Source organism: Lutjanus erythropterus, chromosome 6 (assembly GCF_056507025.1).
Source record: "Lutjanus erythropterus isolate fLutEry1 chromosome 6, fLutEry1.hap2, whole genome shotgun sequence".
In the NCBI taxonomy this organism is placed as follows: domain Eukaryota; kingdom Metazoa; phylum Chordata; class Actinopteri; order Lutjaniformes; family Lutjanidae; genus Lutjanus; species Lutjanus erythropterus.
In genome coordinates, this window is record NC_139322.1 from 18,693,196 (window position 1) to 18,717,556 (window position 24,361).

The 24,361-nt window shown below is 39.3% G+C and overlaps 1 protein-coding gene across 10 annotated transcripts in view; it reads left to right on the top strand.

Annotated features, from left to right (window-relative positions):
• Positions 1-24,361, top strand: part of LOC146325144 (cyclin-dependent kinase 17-like) — a 61,243-nt gene that overhangs the window by 31,606 nt on the left and 5,276 nt on the right. For 5 of the 10 annotated variants that reach the window (XM_084720983.1, XM_084720985.1, XM_084720989.1 and 2 more), the window contains 13 exons: positions 7,110-7,235; positions 15,164-15,220; positions 15,302-15,416; positions 15,614-15,708; positions 15,808-15,870; positions 16,478-16,601; positions 17,615-17,735; positions 18,906-19,003; positions 19,116-19,221; positions 20,551-20,593; positions 20,706-20,796; positions 20,885-20,962; positions 22,066-22,187. In XM_084720983.1, coding sequence (XP_084577109.1) covers positions 7,110-7,235; positions 15,164-15,220; positions 15,302-15,416; positions 15,614-15,708; positions 15,808-15,870; positions 16,478-16,601; positions 17,615-17,735; positions 18,906-19,003; positions 19,116-19,221; positions 20,551-20,593; positions 20,706-20,796; positions 20,885-20,962; positions 22,066-22,169 — 1,221 coding nt within the window. In that variant the 3' untranslated portion in view covers positions 22,170-22,187. Of the gene's footprint in view, positions 1-7,109; positions 7,236-15,163; positions 15,221-15,301; positions 15,417-15,613; positions 15,709-15,807; positions 15,871-16,477; positions 16,602-17,614; positions 17,736-18,905; positions 19,004-19,115; positions 19,222-20,550; positions 20,594-20,705; positions 20,797-20,884; positions 20,963-22,065; positions 22,188-22,662; positions 22,711-24,361 lie in introns of all 10 variants that reach the window. The other 5 variants (XM_084720986.1, XM_084720991.1, XM_084720992.1 and 2 more) reach the window with 3 other exon arrangements.

The following is a 24,361-nucleotide window of genomic DNA, read 5'->3' on the forward strand; positions in this document are numbered from 1 at the left end:
ACTGAGACTGGGATGCCTATATGACTGTGAATCAGGGTTTTTTTGTATTGTAATACCTATTCTGAACTTCTGAAATATCCCCTGTATCATTATAGAAAATTAAACTAATACTTAAACTAATAAAAACTAAACTAAACTTTTTAAAACAAAATGTAAACTGAAAAGAGCAAACCCATGTTGGAAAGTATTCAAAACTAAACTGAACTGAAAACAAGACAAAATAAAAACAAAAACTAATGAAAAAACGAAATAATAACTCAAACAAGCAGTCCAATTAAGTCCAGTTGTGGGCGGTACCAATAACCAGTCATTTCTGTCCTGTTTTTTCGTTATGCCTCTGTTGAGGTTCCAAGCTACCTGAGCTGAAAGGGGGAGTTAAAATGCGGCAGACAACGGATTGGTCAGGAAGAATTGAGAGAACCGAAAAGCCTAGCAGTAAGTTGTCAGTCTGGAAGTTAATGTACAGTACAGGTTATAGCGTGTTAAGTTAATAAACAATGCAGCTTCTCGAGAACAAGAAATACCTCGTCTGTTATTTCCCAACTGCTCTAAATGTGAAAGGGGTTAGCCCTGGTTACAGCTCCACCTACTTTTAACAGCTCTGTATGCAAACAGACATAGACATAGTTTAGGTACATGCAGGTATGGATTTCAAGGGTACTGTGGGACTGTCAGTGAAAACTAGCCTTAAGCTAACTCAGGCGGATTTTTATTTTCTTGAACGTGGGTTAATGGGCATAGTCTCTTTTCAAATAAAAAAGAGAATATACTGGAAGTGATTGGTGGAAATGCGGCTTATGTCAGTGGACAGGTAACAAGAAATTTCAGGACAGAAATGCTAAAATAGACAGTGCCCTGGTGGCTCAGTTGGTAGAGTGTATGTCCCATGTGCTGAAGTCCTCAGTGCAGTGGCCTGGGTTTGTTTCCAGCATGTAGCCCTTTGCTGCATGTTGTCCCCTTTAGCATAACGTCCAAATAAAGCCAAGAGAGATCATCTTAAAAAAAGAAATGCTTGTTTGTCCACCAGAGAGCACTGACTTTTGGTCACAATAATAAAAAAAACTGATCTAAAGGATCTGTATTAAGACTGTTTCTTTATGATATGTGCTACATGTTAATGATTTTAAAGAGAATCAACTGAAATATCATCTTAAAATATCATTATTAAAATTGGCCTCAAGTTACAGTATCAGCTGGGCTATATCAGATAGGAAAGATCATTCCTTTTTTTTGTCTAGCAGCCATCTAAATGAACATATTTTTTCCCTGTTTGCACAATTCACAGTGTTTATTACCTTTCAGTTAGTGCCAATCAGCTTTACAATCATTGATTTCTAACTTTTTGTGTTGCGAGATTATTTGAGTCCTTTAATTAGGGTGTATACTGTGGTGTAATGTTGTTTATAGAGATTGTGAATGATTTCAGTCAGTGACATATTTTTTGTGACCAGCTTTAACACACAGTAAGTCACCTATCTGTGTGAGTGCACCTGTGCTATCTACGGACAGGAGGTAAAATTGTCACATCCCTGAGTATGTGCTCATATCTCAGTCAGAGTGTGCGTGTCTGTTTGAAGGAGTTGCAGAGTGATGAGTGCAGCAGTATTACGGGAAATGCCTCTGGACACACAGGCTGCTGCCTCTGACTGCTGTGAATGGAGGAAGGGACTAATTTAGACCATTTTTACCACAGAGAGAGGGAAAGAAAGAGAAGAGGAGGGGGGCAGAGAAGGAGAGGAAAATGCTGGGGTGAGAGACTAATTATGGAAGTAGGAATAATTATTGGTATGACAAAGAAGGAGCAGATCCACAGGAATAGAGCTCAGGAGATGATAAGAGGGGAAGAAGGAGGAGAAGAGGGAGAGATGGAGGACAAAATGATGGTGGGAGAGAGCAAAAAAAAACAATGTTTCCCCGCAGTCCCCCTCTGTTCACCCCCTTCCCCCCATCTGCCTTTCTCCCCTCAGGAGTCTGTCCATTCCTCTCTCCTCTGCTCCTGTTTTCCCCCTCCTCCTCTTCCTCCTCCTCCTCCTGTTTTTTTCTTCCTCCTCCTCCTCCTCTGAGCATGTGGATGGCACTCTACCACAGTGCCAGCCCCCCTCTCTCTCTCTCTCTCTCTCTCTGTGTCAGTGTGTGTGCAGTCATGTGGCAGGTCAGAGACATGCATCGTGGAAAACGCATGTGTGTAAATGTGTAGAGAAAGACACGTTTAAGGAGGACAATGAGGGAGCTACTAGAGCTGTTCTGCATTGTGAGTATGGGGACACGTGTGTTTGTGTATGTGTGTGTTTTTGTGTGTGTGTCTTTATTCAATGTATAGCAGTGAATAAGAGGGCACGGGTGTCATTTTGTCTATTGTTGACCTTTTGAAAGGGGGTGAGGATAGTTCAGATCTGTTGTTTTGGTTGTAAGAAGTCCCCAGCTTTATGAATTGCATGATATTTGAAATGCATTAGCAGAAAAATGTAAGAAAATTAGTATTTTTCTGGGATGAATTTGCAGCTTAAGTGTGTTGTGGTGTGGCAGTGCTTCCTTTCTGCATATTCTACTTTTTTATGGTTCAGTGCAGCAACAAATGTCTGAAATACTAGGTCAAAGTCTGTAGGTCATGTTAACACGTGTTTTTTATTAGCTTATTTTTCAGATTATGTGCATTTGTTGTCTGCAGAGCGTTGTTTGACGTGTTCAGTGTGTGTGAGTGTATGTTTTCAGGGTGTATTTCGAAACTGTAACTGTCCTTGGGGTGATGGCTTGTGTGTAATACTGCATGTTGTTATGTTAGCCAATGAGCTCAGATAAAACCATTACAGGCGTAAAATCCCTCTGCCTTTCATCTTCAGGCACACACACACTTTTTTACTCCCCCCACTGTAACGCTCACATGTAAACACACATATCATTTCACACACCTCCATCGAAGACGCGTACTGTGGGGCTGTTGGGACTGGGCCAGCCAGCCCCCGCTGCCATGGAAACAACGTGTGATTGGCACCTTGCCAGCGAACATGTCCTACATGGATAGCATATGGGAGTGATGCATTGTGGGAAAAGTAACATCACATAAATTGTATTCAAGCAAGTGTCGGGAAGTGAAAGTGATTCCAGCTGATGTGAAGTATGTTGGTAGCTTTGTCACATGTGCTGCATGTTAAAATTTGTCAAGACAAAAAATAAAATAATGGCCTAATAATAACTTTAATATTACTATTATACTATTAATATTATTATTACAGTTTACAAAGTGTTTTGACAGAAAATTTAAGAGCAGGATACCCAGAAGAAGGGTTGTCACGATTCCAGAATTTTACTGATACGACTGTAAAAAAAGACGATACTTGACACCTTTTTTGATATCACAGCAAAAAGATAGACACACAGTATGTGTTTTTTTTTTTTTCTTAAATTAACAACATGCACACAGTGTTGGTACAGAAGAAGTCACTGAACACTGTCTGCTTCTGCTATGCTGGAAGCCAAATCAAGCAGGAAAATACTAAACTGAAGTGAGGCCTCGAATGAGCATTTAAACTTTCCTGTGTCAGTGTTGTATTGTGTTTAATCATGTGGTTTTGAAAAAGTATTTATGTATTGAAATTTTTGACCTTACCCAAGAGGCAAGGCCAGACTAGAGTAAGACAAAGTTCAGCTAAAATCAAGGTAAAATTAAATCACAAAGCAAAAGACAATAAAAAATAATAAAAAAGAAGAAAGAAAAAATAAGAGAAACAAGAAAAAAACGTCAATATAAATAAATAAATATAATTAAAAAGAATAAAAAGATGATGTCAAATAATGTTCTCTTGTCAATAGAAATAAAACAAATGAAAGAATAAAAAGAAAACATTGCATAAAGTCTCTAAAAACATGGGTAACACTTTATTTGAAGGGTTGTGCATAAGACTGTCATAACCATGTCATGACACCTGTCATGAACATGAAGGAGTCTTTATGAATGTTTATGACTGTTGTCATTAAGTGTCATCTGGTCAGTTATGTACTGTTATGTCATTGAGGTTGACATTGATTGAGATGTCTTTGCCATGACGACTTGATATTAACCAAGACAACATAAGTTGCCGATGTTTTTGTCAAGGCAGCATGACTTGATCAGACATAAAGAAACTGTTGAACTGTATGTTTTAACATGACATTGAACGGTCATATGTGGTTGGTTTTGACACTGGCCGTCATGAGGTCATTATAAGTGTGCCATGAATATTTTCCTTGACCTCAACTGAAGTGGTACATTTGGACTTGTCATGAAGATGTCATTAAATGTCATAAGCACAGTTTGAGGACAGTTTGACGAGTACAGTACCAAGGTCATCTAGCTGACAGAGTTAGCCGATGGACAGATAGCTGTTAGCAGGTTTGGTAGGCTAACCGGTGTCTGCCGTTATCTGCAGCTGGCATCAGCCAGTTAGCTCAGTTGCCTAATTAGCTGACTCAGCCCCGGGGCGCCAGGAGCCAAACCCAGTAAGAAAACAAACGTTTCCATTTTGGCCAGACTCACCTAGATGCTGACAACAATAGCATGGAAGGGGAACGTGCCAGTTGGTACTGTGCATGTACATTTCTCATTTGAGATGAAAAGGAAGGAAGCGAGATTGTTTACTCCTTATCTCCTTCCAACATCATCTCCAGAAAAACCAATGTGTTGCAATGTGTTTAATTTAGAATGTTGCTGATTCTGGATGCAATCTGTTTAACTTAACACACCCGTTCAAATAAAGTTTTACCAAAATGGGTTTTAAGAATTTATTTAAAATATGTCACTGATTCTGTGCGCCTAAACGCCTCAGGTTGCTCTTAACCTTCTTCATGTCAGCTAGCAAGGCTATGATGTTAGTTTATGTTACCATCAGAGTCTAATTTATATTGTTGCTTCAATATTTTAATGTTTGATGAAATCAACAATCAATCCTTGATGGCAAAAGCACAGTCAACTTTACATTTGAGCCTTGACTTGAGGCTCTAAGCCTGCAAACTGATTCATATTGCTTCAAGATTGCTGCTGGGGACCAGACCGAGACGGCCTTTAAAAGTGATCAGTGATCAATTCTAAACTTAAAAGGGAGCCAACGGAAAGAAAACCTAAGTATAATCCACAAAATTATCTCAGGCTAACAGTAAACACACTCAAACACAGGTCAACTACATGAGGCATAACTGTAGAGAATAAAAATATCAAGCATGGTTAGTAATAAAAAGGTTCCAGGTGTGTTCCAGATGAGTTTGAGAGCTTGGGAAACCTTCTTGCTCTGCCAACAATCTATACTGAAAATCAGTCTGAAATTTGCCAGGATCTTGCCTGGAACTCGTCCCATCATATAGTGGCCTTGGACTGGCCTTTCATTCAGCCTGACTAGACATAAATTTCATTCACATCACCATCCATCAGTCATTCACAGCAGCAGATGGCACCTGTGCGCCAAAACCGAGTGTCTGAGCTGCAGTCACTTGACCAACTCATTGCCAGGAGTGACAGATGGAGAAAACAGAAAACAGATTTTTAAGTGGCACATAAGTAGGCCATGTGACCGAGGCTTGAGTAACAGTTTTGATGCCAAGTCATGGTGATCAATTAAGGCACTGTGATCAAAGAACTGTCAAACAGCCAAGAAACATGACGTCATATAATGTGAGGTGAACAGAAGCGATGATTATAAGAGGACAGTTGGATAATACACTGATCTGCTGCTTAATGCAGAGCCTGTTTGAGTTGGTTAAACTAAATTACAAAAACAGAACACTACAGTTATTGAGGCTGTGTACTGGCAAGAATCTCAATACTTATCACAATACAAAGGTGGTGTTTCAATACATACTATAAGCAAGGTGTTATCTTGCAATATGTGAAATCTAATTTTAGGAAAACCGTCATCCTATAAAGGACTCACCACCTTACGTAGTTTTCTTTTTTATGCAATCAGAACAGTGAAGATAAAACTGCTCTCTAGCGGTTGGGGGTTTAAGTGACATAAAATTAACTGTCGCCACAAATCTTTGCATGTATCTAGTACAGTATCTCAAAACATAATACTGTGATACTCAAATGTATCAATATTTTCTTGCACCCCTAACAGTTTCTCATGTTTCCTCTTCCTTATTTAAATTACTCAAGTCAACTAAAAATGTGAATGTTTTTGCTACATTCCTTTTATTTTTAATATTAGAGAACATGTTGCCAAATCTATAACATATTTAATTCATCATCTCATATTCAGGCCTCAGTGGTATAAGATTGAATCACTGTGCTTAAACATGTGTAAACATAAAGAGACTGTTGTTTTTAATGTTTCTGACCATAAATCAGATATTTCATCTGAAACCTGTAAGTAATGTACACTATAAAACAGTTAAACCAGATAGAACATCCTTAGTAACATGAAACCTGTCTAATTTGGGAACTTATAAGTATTATATATAATAGTAAATCAACGTACAATACCTTTATTAGATATGTGTAATATCAAACCTATATGAGTTGGGAAACCATTAATGAAACAGAAATCATGCAAGTATTGTAAAACCTTACAAGACATGAAAGATGTCACATATATAGACATACAATATTAAACATTAACATACAAACGACATACAAATTAAAAATTTACAGCTGCTCCCCAGCTGTGGTCACTGCTACCTCCCTCACTCTGACAGCAATCTACAACTGTCTCAGTCAGCTGAAAAACACCGGCTGGTGCTTATATCTGTGCTCAGGACATAGCAACTGTGAAACAATCTGAAAATAAAGTTTTATTTCTCTGATTTTCTCTCAACAAGAGGTGCGCCTCCTCATTCAGTCTCTACCTTGCGTGACCACAGCTGCATGCTCTCTCTCTCTTTCTCTCTTTCTGCTGGAGTGAGTAAGTTGCCACAGAAAAAAAAAACACAGAGTGTTACTGGGCAATAGTGGTATAAGTCTTTGAACATTTACTATGGGGGGCAGTTGAAAATACATGCCACCACTGTCATAAGGTTACAGGTTTCATATGAAAGAAAATAAGTAAATAAATAAATAAAAACATGAATGACATTTTAACCTCTTATTGATGTTTGATTTATATTTTAACCTCTATTCTTCTCTTTGTTTTTCTCAATTTCAGGACATAAACAAACGTTTGTCTCTGCCAGCTGATATCAGGCTACCGGAGGGCTACTTGGAGAAGTTTGCCATGAACAGCCCGCCTTTTGACAAACCCATGAGCCGCAGGCTACGACGCGCTTCACTGGTCAGTACTCACTCTGTCTGTGTGTACATTTAAGTCTGTTTTATGTGTGTGCAAAGTAAGCTGAAACAAATTTTTGGTCAGCTGCTTTGGTGACGTCCTGGTCGCCGCTGAGCATCTGCATGTGTACTTTTGTGAGTACAGCTGGGTGTGTGCTGCTCGTTTGATGCTGCTTTGTTCTGAAACAAAAGTAATATGAACTTTAGAAAGGCATTGTGCACGACTATAATGGTTGACTAAGGCCATTATATCCTCTGACACGCACACACACAAACATCGACTCACTTTAAACACACTGAGTTATGCTATAGAGCTCACAATGGCTCAGTAGGGGGATGAATGATAAATTCATTCTGTATTATGTATCCAGGCCAAGAGCATTATGGGTATGAATCTGGGGGTGGGAGAGAAAGAGGAGGGGTTTGCTACTGGATGGATACAGAGGGGGACGATGGGTAGAAATAGGCAGATATTCATGAATATGCAGCATGTCCCTTTATGCCCCTTTGTATTGCTGCTGAAGTACTCCGTCTCTTTTTATTTTGGTCACACTTTATTCCACGTCACTCTTTTGTCTCAAGTTTCCCTCCATACACGACTGAATAAAGCAAGAGCAAACTGTTTTCACTTTCAGTCTGGCATTTTTAAATTATACAGTATTCTGTCTGCTTTTCTGACACATTTTACACGATTTTAACACGATTACTAAAAGCTTCAACATACTATGGGAAAGCATAAAGGATTTGCCTTCCATCAACCGTTTTTTGCTGTAATTATTGAACAGGGCCGGCGCCCTGCCTCTGGTTCTCTGCTTGAAGCACTTTAATGACGCAGCTTTTCTGCAGGAGTCGAACTGAGATGAAAGGAAAGACTCTTTGAGGAGAGGTTTGCAGGGAAAAAGAGGGGTTTATGAGAAGAAGGGAACAGACTTTTCTCTTTTTGTATGTACAGTGTAAATGAGTGGCGGACATTTTCCGACATGCTTGGGTCTGTCTGTCCATTTGTGTGTGGCTGATGTGTATCTTTAGGGGTTGTTGTACTGTATGCATGTGATGTAATAGATCAATCAATAATTCAGCAGCAGTGTCAGACTCATCTGCTGCAGCTCCTCTCCTGAGTAGGATTACACACCGGGACACCTTGAAGTGAGCCAGAGAGAGGGGGAAAGGATGCAGAGGGGGATCAGAGGAGAATTTTAAGGGAATAAAAGGATGGGAAGACATGCTTTTAAAGGACAAACTAATATGTGGAGAGGTGTGTAGTGTAAGTAAAGACAAATTGCAGCTGAGATGAAAAATAAAGCCAGTCTTTACTTTGAGTCAGGTTGAATAGCAAGAGAAGAAAGGTGTTTTTTCATCGCGGTCACCTTGCTGTGCCTGCAGAGTGTAAGTAGGAAGCTGCAGCTAGATTGCTCACATTGTTTACTTTATTTCAGATGTGGGACCAAGTCATTGTTTTGCAAGTCACAAGAAAGTCTCAAGTCCTTGCACTCAAGTTGAGGAAGTCTGTAATTTTCAACCAGCATTTTTTGTACATCGAACTTAATTCTTTTGTTGACCATGATGTAGTTTTTGGATGCAAATAAAAGTATATTTGGTATCATTTTGGTATGAGTTTGGTAATGTATTTAGGGCTGCAACTGACAGTTATATTCATTGTTGATTAATCTGTTGATTATTGTCTGGGTATAGCGATGAATTGTTTGGTCTATAAAATATGAGGAAATGGTGAAAAATGTTGATCACTGTTTCCCAAAGCCCAAGATATTCAGTTTACTGTCATAGAGAAGTAAAGAAACCAGAAAATAATCACATTTCAGATGCTGGAATCTGAGTTTTAACATTTTTCCTTAGATTTATTGATTATTAGTATAGTTTGCAATTAATTTAATAGTTGAAAAGTCACCAAAAATTATTGAAGCTCTATACTTTTTAATCTGAGCTTGAGGGAAGGTATCAAATATTAAGTCAAAAGGCTCAAGTCCAAGTCAAGTCACAAGTTATTTGTATTGAAGTCCAAGTTGAGTTGCAAGATTTTGATCTGTCAAGTCAAAAGTCAACAAATTTGTGACCCCAGTCTGATCAGAGTCCACAGTCCACACTATTGCTTTATTTCATGTGGTACACCCTTGCAGCAATATATTTTTGACTGAGCACTACACTATTTGTTGTTTCCTGGGTTTCATTTAGTATATTTCAGCTTGACTAAAGACGTGTTCTGAGCTGGAAGTGTGGAGTTAATTAGGTCACCACTTGTATCATCCCTCATTTATTTTATCTCTGCCCCCTAATTCAGTTTGAGCAGCTGGAGGGGGAACTGACAAGAAGATCAATGGGTTAAAACCCAGACCAAGGTGATAAAAGTTAACTTGGCAAATTGATGTCTGGTAACATTTTATTTGAAGCGGTGTGCATAAGACTGCCATTACACTGTTATAATATGTCATGAGACTTGTCATGAACATGAAGGAGTCTTTATCAATGTTTATGACTCTTGCCATTAAATGTCATTCTGTCAGTTATGTCATTTTTATGCAAAGTTGACATTGTATGAAATGTCTTTGTAATAACAAGTTGATGCTGAACAAGACAAAAATGTCTTTGACATGACAATCTGACTTTATCAAATTGAAATAAACTGTAAAACTTAATGACATCTTTATGACAATGACACTTAACTTAAGGTCAAGGAAAATATTCATGACACGCTTATAACGGTCTCATGACGGCCAGTGTCAAAGCCAACCACATATGACAACTTAATGTCATGTTAAAACATAAAACTGAACAGTTTCTTTAAGCTTGATAATGTCAACTCAAAGACACTGACAGGTTAAATTGTCTTTGTTAGGACAACTTGACATTAACCAAGACATCTTTGGCTTCATTAATGTCAGGTTGTCATGACAAAGACATTTCAATCAATGTAAGTTTTGCAGGTGTTATGTCATGGTTATGACAGTCTTAGCCACTTAATCTCCCCAAATGTAGATACTTACAGCTTCATCAGTTAACGTCCTCAGTCACACTTTACCAGAATGAGTGTGGTTCCACGTGGAACCTGACAATAATGTTTCTGAGCGCGCTGATACGGTGGCGTCTGGCCTATCAGCGTGCTTGTCATTTGTTACCGTAACATAGAACTTGTGTCGGGTGTCCCGTAACAGATGCTGGCATTTGAAGGCAGGTATTCTGATCTTTGAATCGCTTCCAGTGTAACGTAAGTGAACTTGGTTGGTATCAGTTTTCTCTCATGACTGTTGCCCATTGACAATCAATTATTCACATCGGTCCAATGAGATTCGTGGTGATGAGGAAAGAGATGTCATTTTATCTCAAACCACCACCAACATTTAACTGTGTCATGCAAACACACTCAACCCTGCAGGGGCAGAATATTATATAACTGTAAAACTGAATGTCCAATAAGGCAAGACACCATTTTATGTTAGTTTTAATATTGTTGTAGCGTACTAAACTATATATTTAGTGTTGGGAGGGTTACTTTTGAATGTAACAGGTGTCAAATCACTTTAATTTTTTAATTACTGCAAAGTAATCTAATTTATGACACTCAATTAACTCTTAACTAATTTTTAATTAACTATCAATTTACCATTTATTAATGGCCATTATTATTAACTGTTACTCTGCCCAGCATTGTATATATTACACTTTTGTTGTTTGATGTAAAAAAAAACTAAAAAAATAATAACTTAGCTCAAGTGTTGGTCCACTCACTTTGGTCAGACCTTGCCTTTTGTTATCGGCAGGTTGACATGAAAAAGGTGACACGGTGCAAGATGTTTATCGGTTGATTGATTGAAGGCCTGACGTCTGTCTACAGTACATCATGTTAATGAAAGGGCTCTTCTTTCCTCCTGCCTCCCCTTTGCTGCCTCTTTTCTTGGTAGACGGCTGTCATTTTCCTTCTCCCGTTCAATACTCTGAATCCATCTGCGTTCTCCCTTTCAAGCCCCCCTCTTAGAGGCTGCACAAGGAGGAACTCCATTTTAAAATGAAATGTGATCGAGGTAATGGAGGCTGTTCTTAATATGCATTAGAACCTGGGTGCAGACTCCTCTCTTCTCACATTTCTTCCTTCTGCTGTCAGTCCATCTATCGATGTGTCTCCTCAGTTCCCGTTCAGGCTCAGACAGGACGCATATTTTGTTTGGTTTTATGTTGCTTTAATTTTGTCACTAAAACTTGGTCTGACCTAGTTCTGCTGAGTAAGCTCACTGGAGCGTTGGGAACGAAATGAACCCATTGCCATCGAAAGCATACGCAGGCGCACACACACAGACACACACAAGAAAATGACTGTAAGGTGCAGAGACAGAGTGCATGCTGTAAGCAGAGAGCTTGGCCCTCAGTTGCTTTAAAGACACAAAAATAGAAGGAATCTAGAACCATAAAGGCTCTTTTACTTGTCCTAGTAGGAGAACCCTTTTTGGTTCCCTATAGAACCTTTTATAAAGGTTCCACTTAACTCAGAGAGTTCTAAGGGGTTATACCTGGAACCGTCTATTAAGGGTTTGACCCAGGACCCCCTGTGAGAGGTTCTATGGTGTAATGGTTCCACCCAGAGCCCTCTCTGGAGGTTATATCCAGCACCTTTCCACCTTAGAAGGGTGCCAACAGCAACCCACCTTGGAGGTTCTACCATGAACCTTTTTATATTCTGTGGGTTTTATCAAGAACCCGTCAAAAGGGTCCTACTGAGAACCTTTTTATATTCCAAGGACTTTATTTAGAAAACTATTGGAGGTTCTACAGAAAATCTTTTTTTTTTTATCCAAAATTTTTTTCTAGATTGCTCTCAGGGGGTTCTATGGAGAACCTTTTTATATTTCAAGGGTTTTATCTTATTTTTATCTAAAATCCACTACAGGGGTTCTCTAGAGAGCATTTTGTATTTCAGGGGTTTTATCTAGAGCGCACTGAGGGGGTTCTTCTGCGAATTCATGCAGGCGGTTCTGCTGATAATCTTTTTATATTCCACAGGTTTTATCTCGAGTCCACTGAGGAGAAATCTTAAATGTTATGGTACAAAGAACCTTTGACGAACTAATTAGGAAAGAGTTCTTCAAGGGTTTTAACAATCCTTGAAGAACTCTTTCTTCTAAAAAGGGTTCTTTGGCTGAAAAACGGTTGTTAATGGAACCCTTAGTCCTACAAAGAACCCTTAGCAAAGCCTGCCTTTAAAAAGTGTTAGCTTCTGTGTAGAACCTCAACGCTTCAGCAGGAACCTTCTGGAAGCCTTATTTCTAAGAGTGAAGGCGATGGGAGCGCAGATTTATTTTCTGAAGTGAGGTCAGTGTGTGTGTGTGTGTTGGGGGTGTAGGGTGGTGTGTGCGGGGTGGTGAGATGGTCATAACGTATGTGTGTGTTTTATGTTTTTTTTTTACTGTCTGTGCGTGTCAGTGTGTGTCTGTGTTGTGCTCATGAGACTGTCTCCCCTGCCAGAAGAGCAGCACAGCTCAGCAGCAGCTCCTGACAGCCCCTGTCACAAACACAGAGATGGGAGCTCTGTGCTTGTGTGTGTCTGTGTGTGTGCAGGGGGAGCGTGTTTACATCTGAGCATAGGCTGTATGTCTCATCACGAATATTCTCTTTCCTGCAAGCACACACAGTCAAACATACACGGCACGTGCCCCTGCACACATGTGTACATGCAAACACACAGGCAGTTTGCAGTTTGTATTGATTGTATTGATTATTATTTATTTTCTTTCTTTGTATTATTTTGAAGCTTTGCAAATTACCAGAAACAAAATTAGATGATTCTAAAACATAAATATTATTATTAGTTAATTATGCAAATTGCTATTTGTGCATACCCATGCACACACACACTTGTCTCAGTGTCTAAGTGTGTCATCTTGTGTCCGAGCTCGTTCTGATGTTGGCTTTTAGGCATGCCTTTAAAGAGATCACATGCTTCATCAGATAACTTGGTCACTGGAGACCCTCCCCCTCATACATGTGCGTAGCCAAGCATTGGCCTGGCATTCATATCAGCATCACGACGGGACAGGCCGGCACAAGATTGAGGGAGATGGGTAGTTTCAGAGAGATGAACGCACATAAAACATGGCTGAACCGACCCTGACAGAGATAGACAAATAAGTGCGGAAAAGTGACAGGGAGAGGGATAAACAGCGACAGGCCTGTGGGTATCACAGCTTGACAGAGCTACATCCATCTATAATTCATGACCTTGAAACCCAGGGGCCACATACATTATGCAGATAAACCTTTATTAACTGAATTCAGGATTAATTCAGAATGCAGACAGATTTGAAGTACGTCTGCTGGATATCTATAGAAGTATTTAGATGTAAACATGCAGGCTAATCCCCATTAACGTATCTGGAGTGGAAGAGACCATGACATATTTGATTTTCTTTGTTATACTGACTTCCTGTGGCCAAAGAATATATGTGCAGCCCACGATGACATCACTTTGTAGCAACAGAGGGAGGAGGCTCAGTGGAGAAATTACATTTTGTTCAGATTAGGCCAACATAGTGTTTACTTTCCCACCATGACACACAGACCTGCATGTGTGTGTATGTTTGTACATGTAGTCAAGAGTTGTGCAAGTTAACACTTGACAAGAGGTCCAAGTTCATTTCACACGGATTAAAATGAACTATTTTATAGTTGATATTTTTTAATTTCACAGCCCCAAAACATGAATTAGTTCATATTAATTTCTTCTGTTTTTCAATGAACTGTTCCTAACCCTAACCTTCCTACCCATCTATCCCCAGCCCCCAGTCATTGCCACCGCCCACATCCCAAACTAAATGAATTTCTGTATACTACTACAGAATCACAGACACACTGACCAACTTTAAAAATATACATATAGTTCAGTTGGTAACACAATGAATAAAGTTTTTTCAAATCAATTTAACATGTTAGATGAACAGGACTGGGTAGTTTAGTTTCTGACGTTGCAACTTTGTCCAGTTACTGCTGCTTTTCTGCTAATTTGATCACAGTAGCGTCCTGCGAGTTCCACCAATCATAGCAGTTGCCCTCACAAACATGTGTTTGTGAGTGTTTTATTGTATAATATTTTTTGTGTCTTTTTTTTTATTTTCAATGGGTAGTGCAAAGATCATTCATCAAGCCATTCTTATTGACTTTTATCAATGTTCTCTGCACTTTTGCATTTTTATTTTATAATTCTGGGCTTACAAATAAAGCATATTCTGTTATTTTTTTCATCCTGAGCCTTCTTGCCGATATATGGAAGAGAGTGCAGTTTTATTCTCCCTGGAAAAAAGTTGCCAGACTTTCACTTTCACAAATTGTCAGTTGCTCCAGTAATTCCATTGCAAAAAAATGCCTAAAGACTTCGCAACATGACTCACAACAAAGATCCAGTTCAGTATCATTACCAGCCAACACAGAGCTGACCCCTTTCAGAATAAAGGCTCAGTAATGGTTTAACGATGAGCAAATGGATATTGACTGCTCTTGTTAGATTTTAATCGATATATATCTAAGTGCTCATGAATGCCTTGGGGTACACATGGAATCAGTCAGTGGGCCGGATCTGACCTGCAGGCTGTATTTTGTCCAGGTCGGTCATAAGGAAAAGGATGGTGCTAGACAGTCGCGGCATCATGGCGTGTAACAGAGACGCTCAGAGACATGCTCTAAGTGTTGGAGAAATCAAGCTAATGTTTTAAAACAGGTTCACACAGAATAACAAGCCCTGGTGACTCAGACCCCTGCAGTTATAGGCCAGATGTCAGCAGCAGTAAGACTGGACATTGAACCAACAGCCGTGGCCTTTAGGATCTGATTCTAGCCGAGCTTGGCCTACAGTGAAGCTGTAGTCACATTACAAATGAACTAGCTTAGTGATAATGCTCATAACTTCCTCACATGTCTTCTTTCTGTCTTCTCTAGTCTGAAATCGGCTTTGGGAAACTTGAGACCTACATCAAACTGGACAAACTGGGGGAGGTGAGATCAATGAAGAACATCAGGGAATGTGACACCAAGCACATACACATACTTTATTTCACCCACTTCCTGTCTCTGCAGGGGACTTATGCTACAGTGTTTAAGGGGCGAAGCAAGTTAACAGACAACTTAGTCGCTCTCAAGGAGATCCGGTTGGAGCACGAGGAGGGAGCGCCCTGCACAGCCATCCGAGAAGGTACTGAACTGATCATGTGAGGTGGAAGTAAACAACTCAACACGGGACCATATTGTCAAGATCCATCTGAGGTCTCAACAGTGTTGGGATGCGCAGTAGTTGCATTGTCTGGTTGTTCCCTGAGCTGTTAGTGAACTCTGCAGCGTTTAGTTTGTCTGTGTTTGACTAACAGTCTCCGATACGTCTCCCTCTTCTAGTGTCTCTACTGAAAGACTTGAAGCACGCCAATATTGTCACTCTTCATGACATTATCCACACTGACAAGTGCCTGACCCTTGTATTTGAGTACCTGGTGAGTGTCTGAACTAGACTTTGCGTGTGTGTAAGTTTATTTTGTGAGAAAGCGTATCATACTAATTTGCCCTTTCTTTTTTTCTTTCTTTCTTATTAGGAAAAAGATCTGAAGCAGTATATGGACGACTGCGGGAGCATCATGAGTGTTCACAATGTCAAGGTAATGCAAAGTAATACATGTGTTCAGTGCTGAGGAGAATTCTGTTGTAATTAAATAAATATTTTTTGTTGAATAACGTCTGGTTACATCTTCCATCTTGTCTTGATATTTGCTTCAGACAGTTGCAAAACATTGGCAGCTTGACGTCTGAATAATAAATCTAAGAATATGTTTTTGTTTTGATCATTGTTCTGTAGTAACGCCACAGAAGTTTTGCTGTAACAATAAATTAATTTCTTACTTCTTGATGTTTAATTTGAGATGTTTATATGCACAGTTAGAAACAAACCTCCCTGTACAACATGTCTATTCAATTACTGTTTTACAAGGTCCAAATATGAAAAAAGAGAATTTAAAATCCCAATGATGTGGATAAGTACATACATATAGCATTTATATATTATCTAATATAAGGGCCTGATTGGTCGTGCCATTTGAAATGAAATTCTTCCTTGAATGCTGTTTTAAACGAGGATCCACTGGGTATAAAAAATGAGAAATACATGAATCCAAAAATGGGCTGTAAGGGAAAAGAGTAGTTAAAAATAAGTGATAATATGATGACAAGTAGGTACCAATAAGTCATACTAATCTCTTCTCTTTTCAGATATTCCTATTCCAGCTGTTACGAGGTCTGGCGTACTGCCACAGAAGGAAGGTCCTCCACAGAGACCTCAAACCCCAGAACCTGCTCATCAATGAGAAAGGAGAGCTCAAACTGGCAGACTTCGGTATATCACCGCCTGACTAACGAGAAACACACATATATTATCTTGAAATTTCCTGTGTTGGTTCAGATTAGAGGCATTACGTGTGAGAATTTGACTGTATTGTCTTAATTTCTTTCAATAATAACAAAGCTAGAATCAAAACGGTGAATGCTTTATACATACTGAAAAAGGGTTGACACAAGAACAAATTCACCTGCCTTTTACGGATAATAAAATTATGTTCTTCTTGGTTGATAAACATTTTTCTAGGTACCTAAGTTGTGGGTGTAGTCCCCATTTCTACATGGTTCTTAATACAGTTAGCTGTCTGAAAACCCCACTAGCGGCCACTAAAGGCCACACTGCTCCTTAGACCCCAGCAAACAGTATAGTTTGAAGTGACTAACCACCCGACACTGCCCTCTGTGGGCAATAATCAAAACATGACATACTGGTGTACATACTCTGGTGTTAGTGCAATTCATCTTTGGAAACTACAATTAACTCAACAGGAATCTGATGTAAGTGCAGTGGTGGAAAGTAACTAAGTACAATTCTGAGGTACTTCTACTTTACTTGAGGAGCTGAAAATTGTACTTTAAACTGCACTTCCTTTACTTGATAACTTTAGTTACTAGTTGTTTTTTTTCAGACTTGGATTAATAATTAAAAATATAATCAACAAAAAAGACTACTGACCCCACAGAAAAAGAATATCAAGTATTAAAATCAGATGTACCAGCTGCAGTGTTAAAGTGATGAAAACATTGACGCATTGATAATTATGATCCAAGAATATAATATACATGATTTTGAAATGGGCAATTCAGCATAATGAGTGCCTCTGCTTTAAGTATATTCTGAAGCCAATACTTTTGTGCTTTTATATAAGTAAAAAAAAAATAAATGCAGATTTAACAGTACATATAACAGAGTATTTCTACACTGCAGTATTACTACTTTTATTTAAGTAACTGTGCAGTAAGTGAAGCTGTATTTACATAAATTAACACCACTTTTTGTGCTTAATTCAGGTTTGGCAAGAGCCAAGTCCGTTCCTACGAAGACCTACTCCAATGAAGTCGTGACATTATGGTACCGACCGCCTGATGTGCTTCTGGGCTCCACTGAGTACTCCACACCCATCGATATGTGGTGAGCAAACACACGTCTACAGTAAATACACACACAGCTTCAGACAAAATCGTAACTCTACCCCTGTTTGTCTGTCTCTCTCTTAATGCATTTTTCTTACCTTTTCGTCTTAGTCTTAAGAGTTTTTGTCAATTACCCAAGCTTCCCCCCGAAATTGATTTTCCTGTGGTCACTGTTCAGGTGGTCAAACTAAATATATAGTTATTCATAGTTAAGATTGTCGTAGATTTGAATTTTTTTGCCCGTACATCAAAAGGAGAAAGTTCACAGGAGTCTAATATGTCTCATGTTGGAACTGATTTAATAAAAGTTGGCCAAGGAGAATGATTTTTGTTGTTGCTCAATTCTGGGGTTTCGGTCCTCTGGGGTGGTCTTTAAACATTCACAGATAAGGTCATGGTGAACCGACACCCAAATAAGGTCAGACCCAACACATCTACAGCATATAGAATTAGCCTATTGGTCTGCAAATCCGAACATGGAAAGTATGAATGTACAAGGTCTAAGATCACAGCTTAGCACCCTTTCCTCCCATTCCTCACAGGGTCAGTGATATGATAACAGTTTCGTCTTCTCCGTTCAGAGACACAAGACAAACACCTCTCCGACCTTAGCCGCCGTAGCAACAATATCAAGTAGTTCCCTTGTTTATCGGAGAGGAGAAGACAGCTGCATCTAGTGTCTAGAAGAGAGACAGTATGTAGTACGGGCCTCTCAATGACTCCAACATCTTAGTATGATACATAAAATTGGAAATTTCCCTAAGAAAGGTGCAATTAAAAAAAAAAAAGAGTTAAATCCTCAAAAGAATAAGGAATAACTCCCCAAAAAACCCTTTTAACATGGAAGAAAATGGAAGAAATGTTCTGGAGAGCCACAGAGGACGGGTCCTGCTCCCAGGAAGGACAGATGTTCAATAGATGTTCCACATACAAAACACCACAACGAAGTCACATTAAATACAGAATTTAATGACAGAATTTCTAATACATAAAAATATAAAGTATGTGTAAAGTCACAGCCTTCTTAGGTGTGAAATGTGCTATATTTTGCACTAATTTCCATCCATATATCTATAACTGCTTATCCTTTGCAGGATTGTGCGCGGCTGGAGCCTAACCCCGCTAACATTGTTTCTGCTTATTTCACTTTTTCTGTTCCTTTGTCCAGGGGTGTGGGCTGCATCTTTTATGAAATGATCACTGGCAGACCTCTCTTCCCTGGATCGACTGTGGAGGATGAGCTTCACCTCATATTCCGCATCCTTGGTGAGACACCAGTGGAATTCAGATCAGCATTTGCTTGTGTAACATTCATGCTTTTGTGTGTGTGTGTTTATGTGTGTGGACAATCTACACGAGCCCTTTTTATCTTCCACAGGCACTCCTACTGAAGAGACCTGGCCTGGTATCACCACCAGTGAAGAGTTTAAGACGTACAATTTCCCCCGATACCAAGCGGAGCCTCTCGTCAACCACGCACCCAGGTGTGTAGTCATGGGTGTATGTGTACAAATTCGCTGCGCGTGTGTGTGTCGGTTAAAAAATAGCTTCATGGTTTTTAAAACTTGTATTACAACAACAGTGAGATGTCCATATGAACACTGCAACATGTTTTGGTGTAATCATTCCTCAGAAAAATGTTTTTCTGATGCTCTTTCAATAGAAGCAATGGGGAACAAAATACACAGTGCAAAAATATACTCTAAGGTTTATCTGAAGCTAATGTACAAGACATTAATAGTCTCGCTTAAAGGTTAGCTTTGGTATTTTGTAACTTTTACCCTTACTTTCCTATGTTTTTGTATCTAAGTGACTAATAGGGACAACAATTTTTGAAATATGTCCAGTATTGAGCGACTCTAGAACTAACACTGGTTTGGTTGAAATAAACCCCCTAATTCACTGCGTTAGATGTGGAAATATTGGGATAGGAGTGAGAGGTAGGTTGGACAGTAGAGAAGCAGCAGAGACAGTGGGGAAAAAAAACATCGTGTAGAGACAGAATATGAATTAAGGCTTCATGTCGTGTTCCTTCCACCCCCAGCTTCATGCATCCCTGAACACATGTATTCAGTTGCCTGTATGGTGTAGAAAGAACATGTACACCAGATTATTTATTTAAATGGTGTATGTGTCTCAGAATAATTGACTGTTGACAAAAACTCTCAGTATGAAAATCTTGGCAATTTGTTTTGTTATAAATTAGAAGAATGGTACAGAATACCGGACTGTACCAGCCTACTTTCACCCCTGTATGTACACTGATGGCTAGTCACTTAGACACAAAACCATGGGGAAATTAATTCCAGGTTGAAAAATACAGAACTTATGCTTTCATCAAATCAAGTGGATACAGAGTCACAGTGTGGGCTGGTGTGGAGGGACAGTACCACGAAGAGCAACTTTTGCAAAGAAAACTGTAACTATGGAAGATAATCACTGCTTCTGAAATGCATTTTTACACAGAAAGAGACTGTGGATTTTGTCTCCAGTCACTTCCATTGAAATTGATTTGGTAACGGATCTCTTGGTGGCCAGAATGATGACGCAAGATGAATGATTACAGCAAACAAAACCTGTCGATCATATGGTCACTTGACTATCGTGGACCTTTCCTTAAGGAACTGTGATATGTTAGATGTAACAAGATAAGGATTGATTTTCAGTAGGAACTGTTGTCAAGTATTTCCGCCTCTGGTGATACAGCGGCAACACTACACTGCTCTGTATGGCTTAGGTCAGCGTTTGACTCAGTTCTGTGTTTCACTTTCCTCTCCTCTCTGTCATTTTCTCTTTTGCTTTCTGTGACACAGGATAGACAACGATGGTCATGACCTGCTCTCAATGCTCCTACAGGTAACAGACATTGCACATAGTGATGAATACATTTAATAAACATTATGTACACATAAAGGACTGGATTAAAAGCCAACAATCCTGTCCTTATATTCCGTCTTTGTGTCTGCAGTTTGAGGCTAAGAAGCGGGTATCAGCTGAGGACGCTCTCAGACAATCGTATTTCAGAAGTCTCGGGGAGCAGGTTCAAACACTGGCAGACAGTAAGTCCACACACAGTTTGATTTGCTGAACGTACACATGTGGTGTAAAAAACACCGTCTCACCAGCCCCCTGTTGTTTTGTTTTCAGCTGCATCCATCTTCTCTGTAAAAGGCATTCAGCTCCAGAAAGATCCAGGGAAGAGATCCTCAGTCTACCCAGAGTCAAGTAAGTCCTCCAAGAGAGAAAAACAGAGTTGAAAAAACAGAAAATGAGGATTTCTCAGAGGGAATATTACAGTTTAGAGAATAGGTCTTGCTCCCTGTCCTCTTCCTCTTTTCACTTCTTCTCTGTGTTTGCTTTGTGTCGTCTCTCATGTCACTGTGTGGTCATACATGTCACACACAGTTTCACCAGCTTTGTGCTCCCACTTAATACACATCCCAAACTCACAATATTTACAACAGATACACTTGAAAGCTACTTGTTTTTACCACTTTGCACCAATCAGAAATATCTCAATAAGTATTTGATAGCCTTGAAATTTTATTCAGACATTCATGGTCACAGACAACGATCCCCTGACTGTTCCTCAAGCACTACTGAGGTTCCCGTTTGTGGTTTTCAGTGAAATATCTTGAACATTATTGCACTGTTTACTATCAAATTTCTACAAATATTTAAGTCCCCAACAGAATGAAGTGCACTCACTTTGGTGATGTCTTAACTTTGCATCTAGTGCCACCACCTGGTCAAATTTTACATTACATCAAAACAACATTTAAAAACAACCAGAGTGGACCAAAGTGCTGTATAATAAAAATGAAATTACATAGCATGGCAACAGTAAAAAAGCAATGAAGATTACAACAATGCCAGCCCATACACACCTAAATAAGTAAAGCAAGAGATGGAAAATATAAAACAAGAATAAAAAGTGAAACAGAAAATCTTAAGGACACTCAAAAGCCTGATTAGCATGCACACAATAATTGGAGTGCAACTGAGGAGTTTAACCTTTGTCATTGACTGTGCATACATGATGTGCCTCTTTTGACATTTGCTTTAGATTTACTTCAGTGTTTCTGTCTCTATCACAGTCTCAGCCTGTGCGTGTCTCTTTCCTTCTGCTTCTGCTGCCTCTCTGTCATGTTCTGATAAACTGTCCTGTCCTTTCTCTTTCTTGGTACCCATGCTCTCTCTCTTCTATCGCAATGTTCATCTTTTCCTTAATCCTTTCTATCTCCCTTGTGTGCCCCGTTCCAACTCCTCCGCAACACCTCAATATTCCCAACCTTCCCCCCCTTCTTCCCCCCCCAAACCCTAAAAAGTGATGGCCCATAAGCTAGGCTCCGCACCCTCGCAGTACTTCCAGAGAGAAGCAGCCAATCCCAGGGCTCAGAGTCACAATCTCTCCTCCACTTCCACTGGCTGAGTGGCCTCTATCGTTCTGGTAAATACGGTCTCTTTCATTCTGTCTGTCTTCTAGCCAGTCCCCCTCCTCTTTTTTCTGTTTGACTGTCACCTTTACATCTGTCCATTTGCACTTTGTCCCAGTTTATGTATGGATCTCTGATCTACACTACACGCTTGTGCATTTCACTTCCCTCCGTGCATTCCTTGAACAACAACACATGATTTGTTACCTGTTGAAACTCGCGTCATTACAGTCTTCCATAGATTTTTTTTTTGTTGTTGTTATTTCCTCTCCGTCTCCCCGTTCTCACTCCTGCCGGCCTCCCCTCACATTTCCAGCCCCGCACCCGCGCGCATCATCTCAGCTTTCACTTACCTAATCCTCTTTTCCTCAGAGTGAGCCACTCCCAGTGCTTCTTTCAGGGATGAAAGGGGCAACAATATGTTCACAAAAAGAAAAGAATTGTGATCAGAGAACGGGGATCAAGTCATTTGATTCTTTTCATTTACAGTCCTGTTTAGGTTTCTGCAGCGAGAGATGTAGCCTTTGTGTTGAGTCTGTAAGTGAGGGTTTGGTTTAGTGTGTGTTTGGTTGGTTTAGTTGGTGTGTTATAAATGCATTTTCTACCAGCATGGATATGGTGTTTGTTTTACTGTAGTGTGTTACAGTTACTGGTAAGTATGATATTACAGGTTATAAAGCTGTATGATCCAGTTGTCTAAGTCTTGCACTGATAACACCGCTGCTACACTATATGGCCAAAAGTATCTGTCCACATTATTTTGTGTATTTTTAAAAAAACGTGTGCAACAGTGAGGGAAAGCTCTTTCTGATTTCAACATGACAGCAGTCTTATGGATGAACCCAGGTCCATAAACAAATGTTTTTCATGTTTGTGTGGAAGTACTTGACTGTTCTGCACTGATCCCTGGGCTCCTTATTTATCACATCCCTAAGAATGACACACATTAATTAAGCTCAACTTTGGAGTAAAAAGTTATTTGCTGATGGATCACATGTATGCTCAGATGAGAAAAGTCCATTGTTCTTTGTTTTTAAAATAATCCTCACATTTTCTCAGTGACATAACTGTTTGTTCTGCAAAAGCTATATGAGTTAGATTTGTGTTAAATGTTGGTTTAATCCCAGTAGCAATTAACGCATGATAAAAGAACAACAACCTATTTTTAGTATATAAACATTTATAAATAGTGATGCAATAATAGAGAATTATCTGAAATGGAAACAAAAAGAAAAGCAGGTGAACAGAGACCTCACATCACAGGAAGTGTATAAAAAGGGGAAATGAGTACCACATTGCCAGCTTTAGTCGTACTGTTTGCACCCATGACTTCAAGTAAAATAATGTTGATAAAATAGAATAAAACATTCACTTCAGCTAATCTATCATTACAGAAGCCCCTCTGGTGATCCATTTTTCTGTTTGATCTAAATTTTGGCCACGAGAAACTGAAAAGACAACCCTATGTTCTAAATAGGACTAAAACATTCATGTCTCCTCTGAGTTTTTATTTCTCCATGCTCTCCAAAAACAAATGACATATATTCTGTACTGGCAATCTATGTAACATTATTGTCATATTCTTTTTCCTCACCTGGAAGAAAACTTGAATGCTTTTAGTCTTATTTAAAACAAGGAGTAGTGGTGAACTTCAGCCTCTTGTGACCAAAACAGGTATTACAATAACATTTGAAAAAAAGATCCTGAAAAAAAAAAAACACTTGCCAGAATTTTTTCTCACCTTTCTCTCAACTTTTTAAATTCATCATCATTAGTGTCTTTCTCACTTGCCTCTCAGGGCTTCTGTATATCATTCATTAAGACCAGTGATATTTTGTACTGTCCTTCCAAAAGCGTCTCAGAAAGCGTGTGGTCTGCTTTCTATGCTGTAGATCTACTCTTAAAACTAAAAAAAGGGAACCACCAGAGCTCTTTTAAGATTAAAACAAAATAAATTTGATGTGATATGTTTTTAATGATAGAATAAATGAACAAATTGAATGGGAGGACATGTAAAAGTAAAGGATTTTTACTTTCATCTTTAACCAAAATCCAAGTCTCAAACTGCACTTTTTAGCAGTTTGATAAATGTGGGCCATGACCTCAACCCCAGTAAAACACTTTTTGGATGAACTGGGGTCCTGACTGTGAGCCAGATCACTGCCAGTCATCACTAATGCTCTCATGG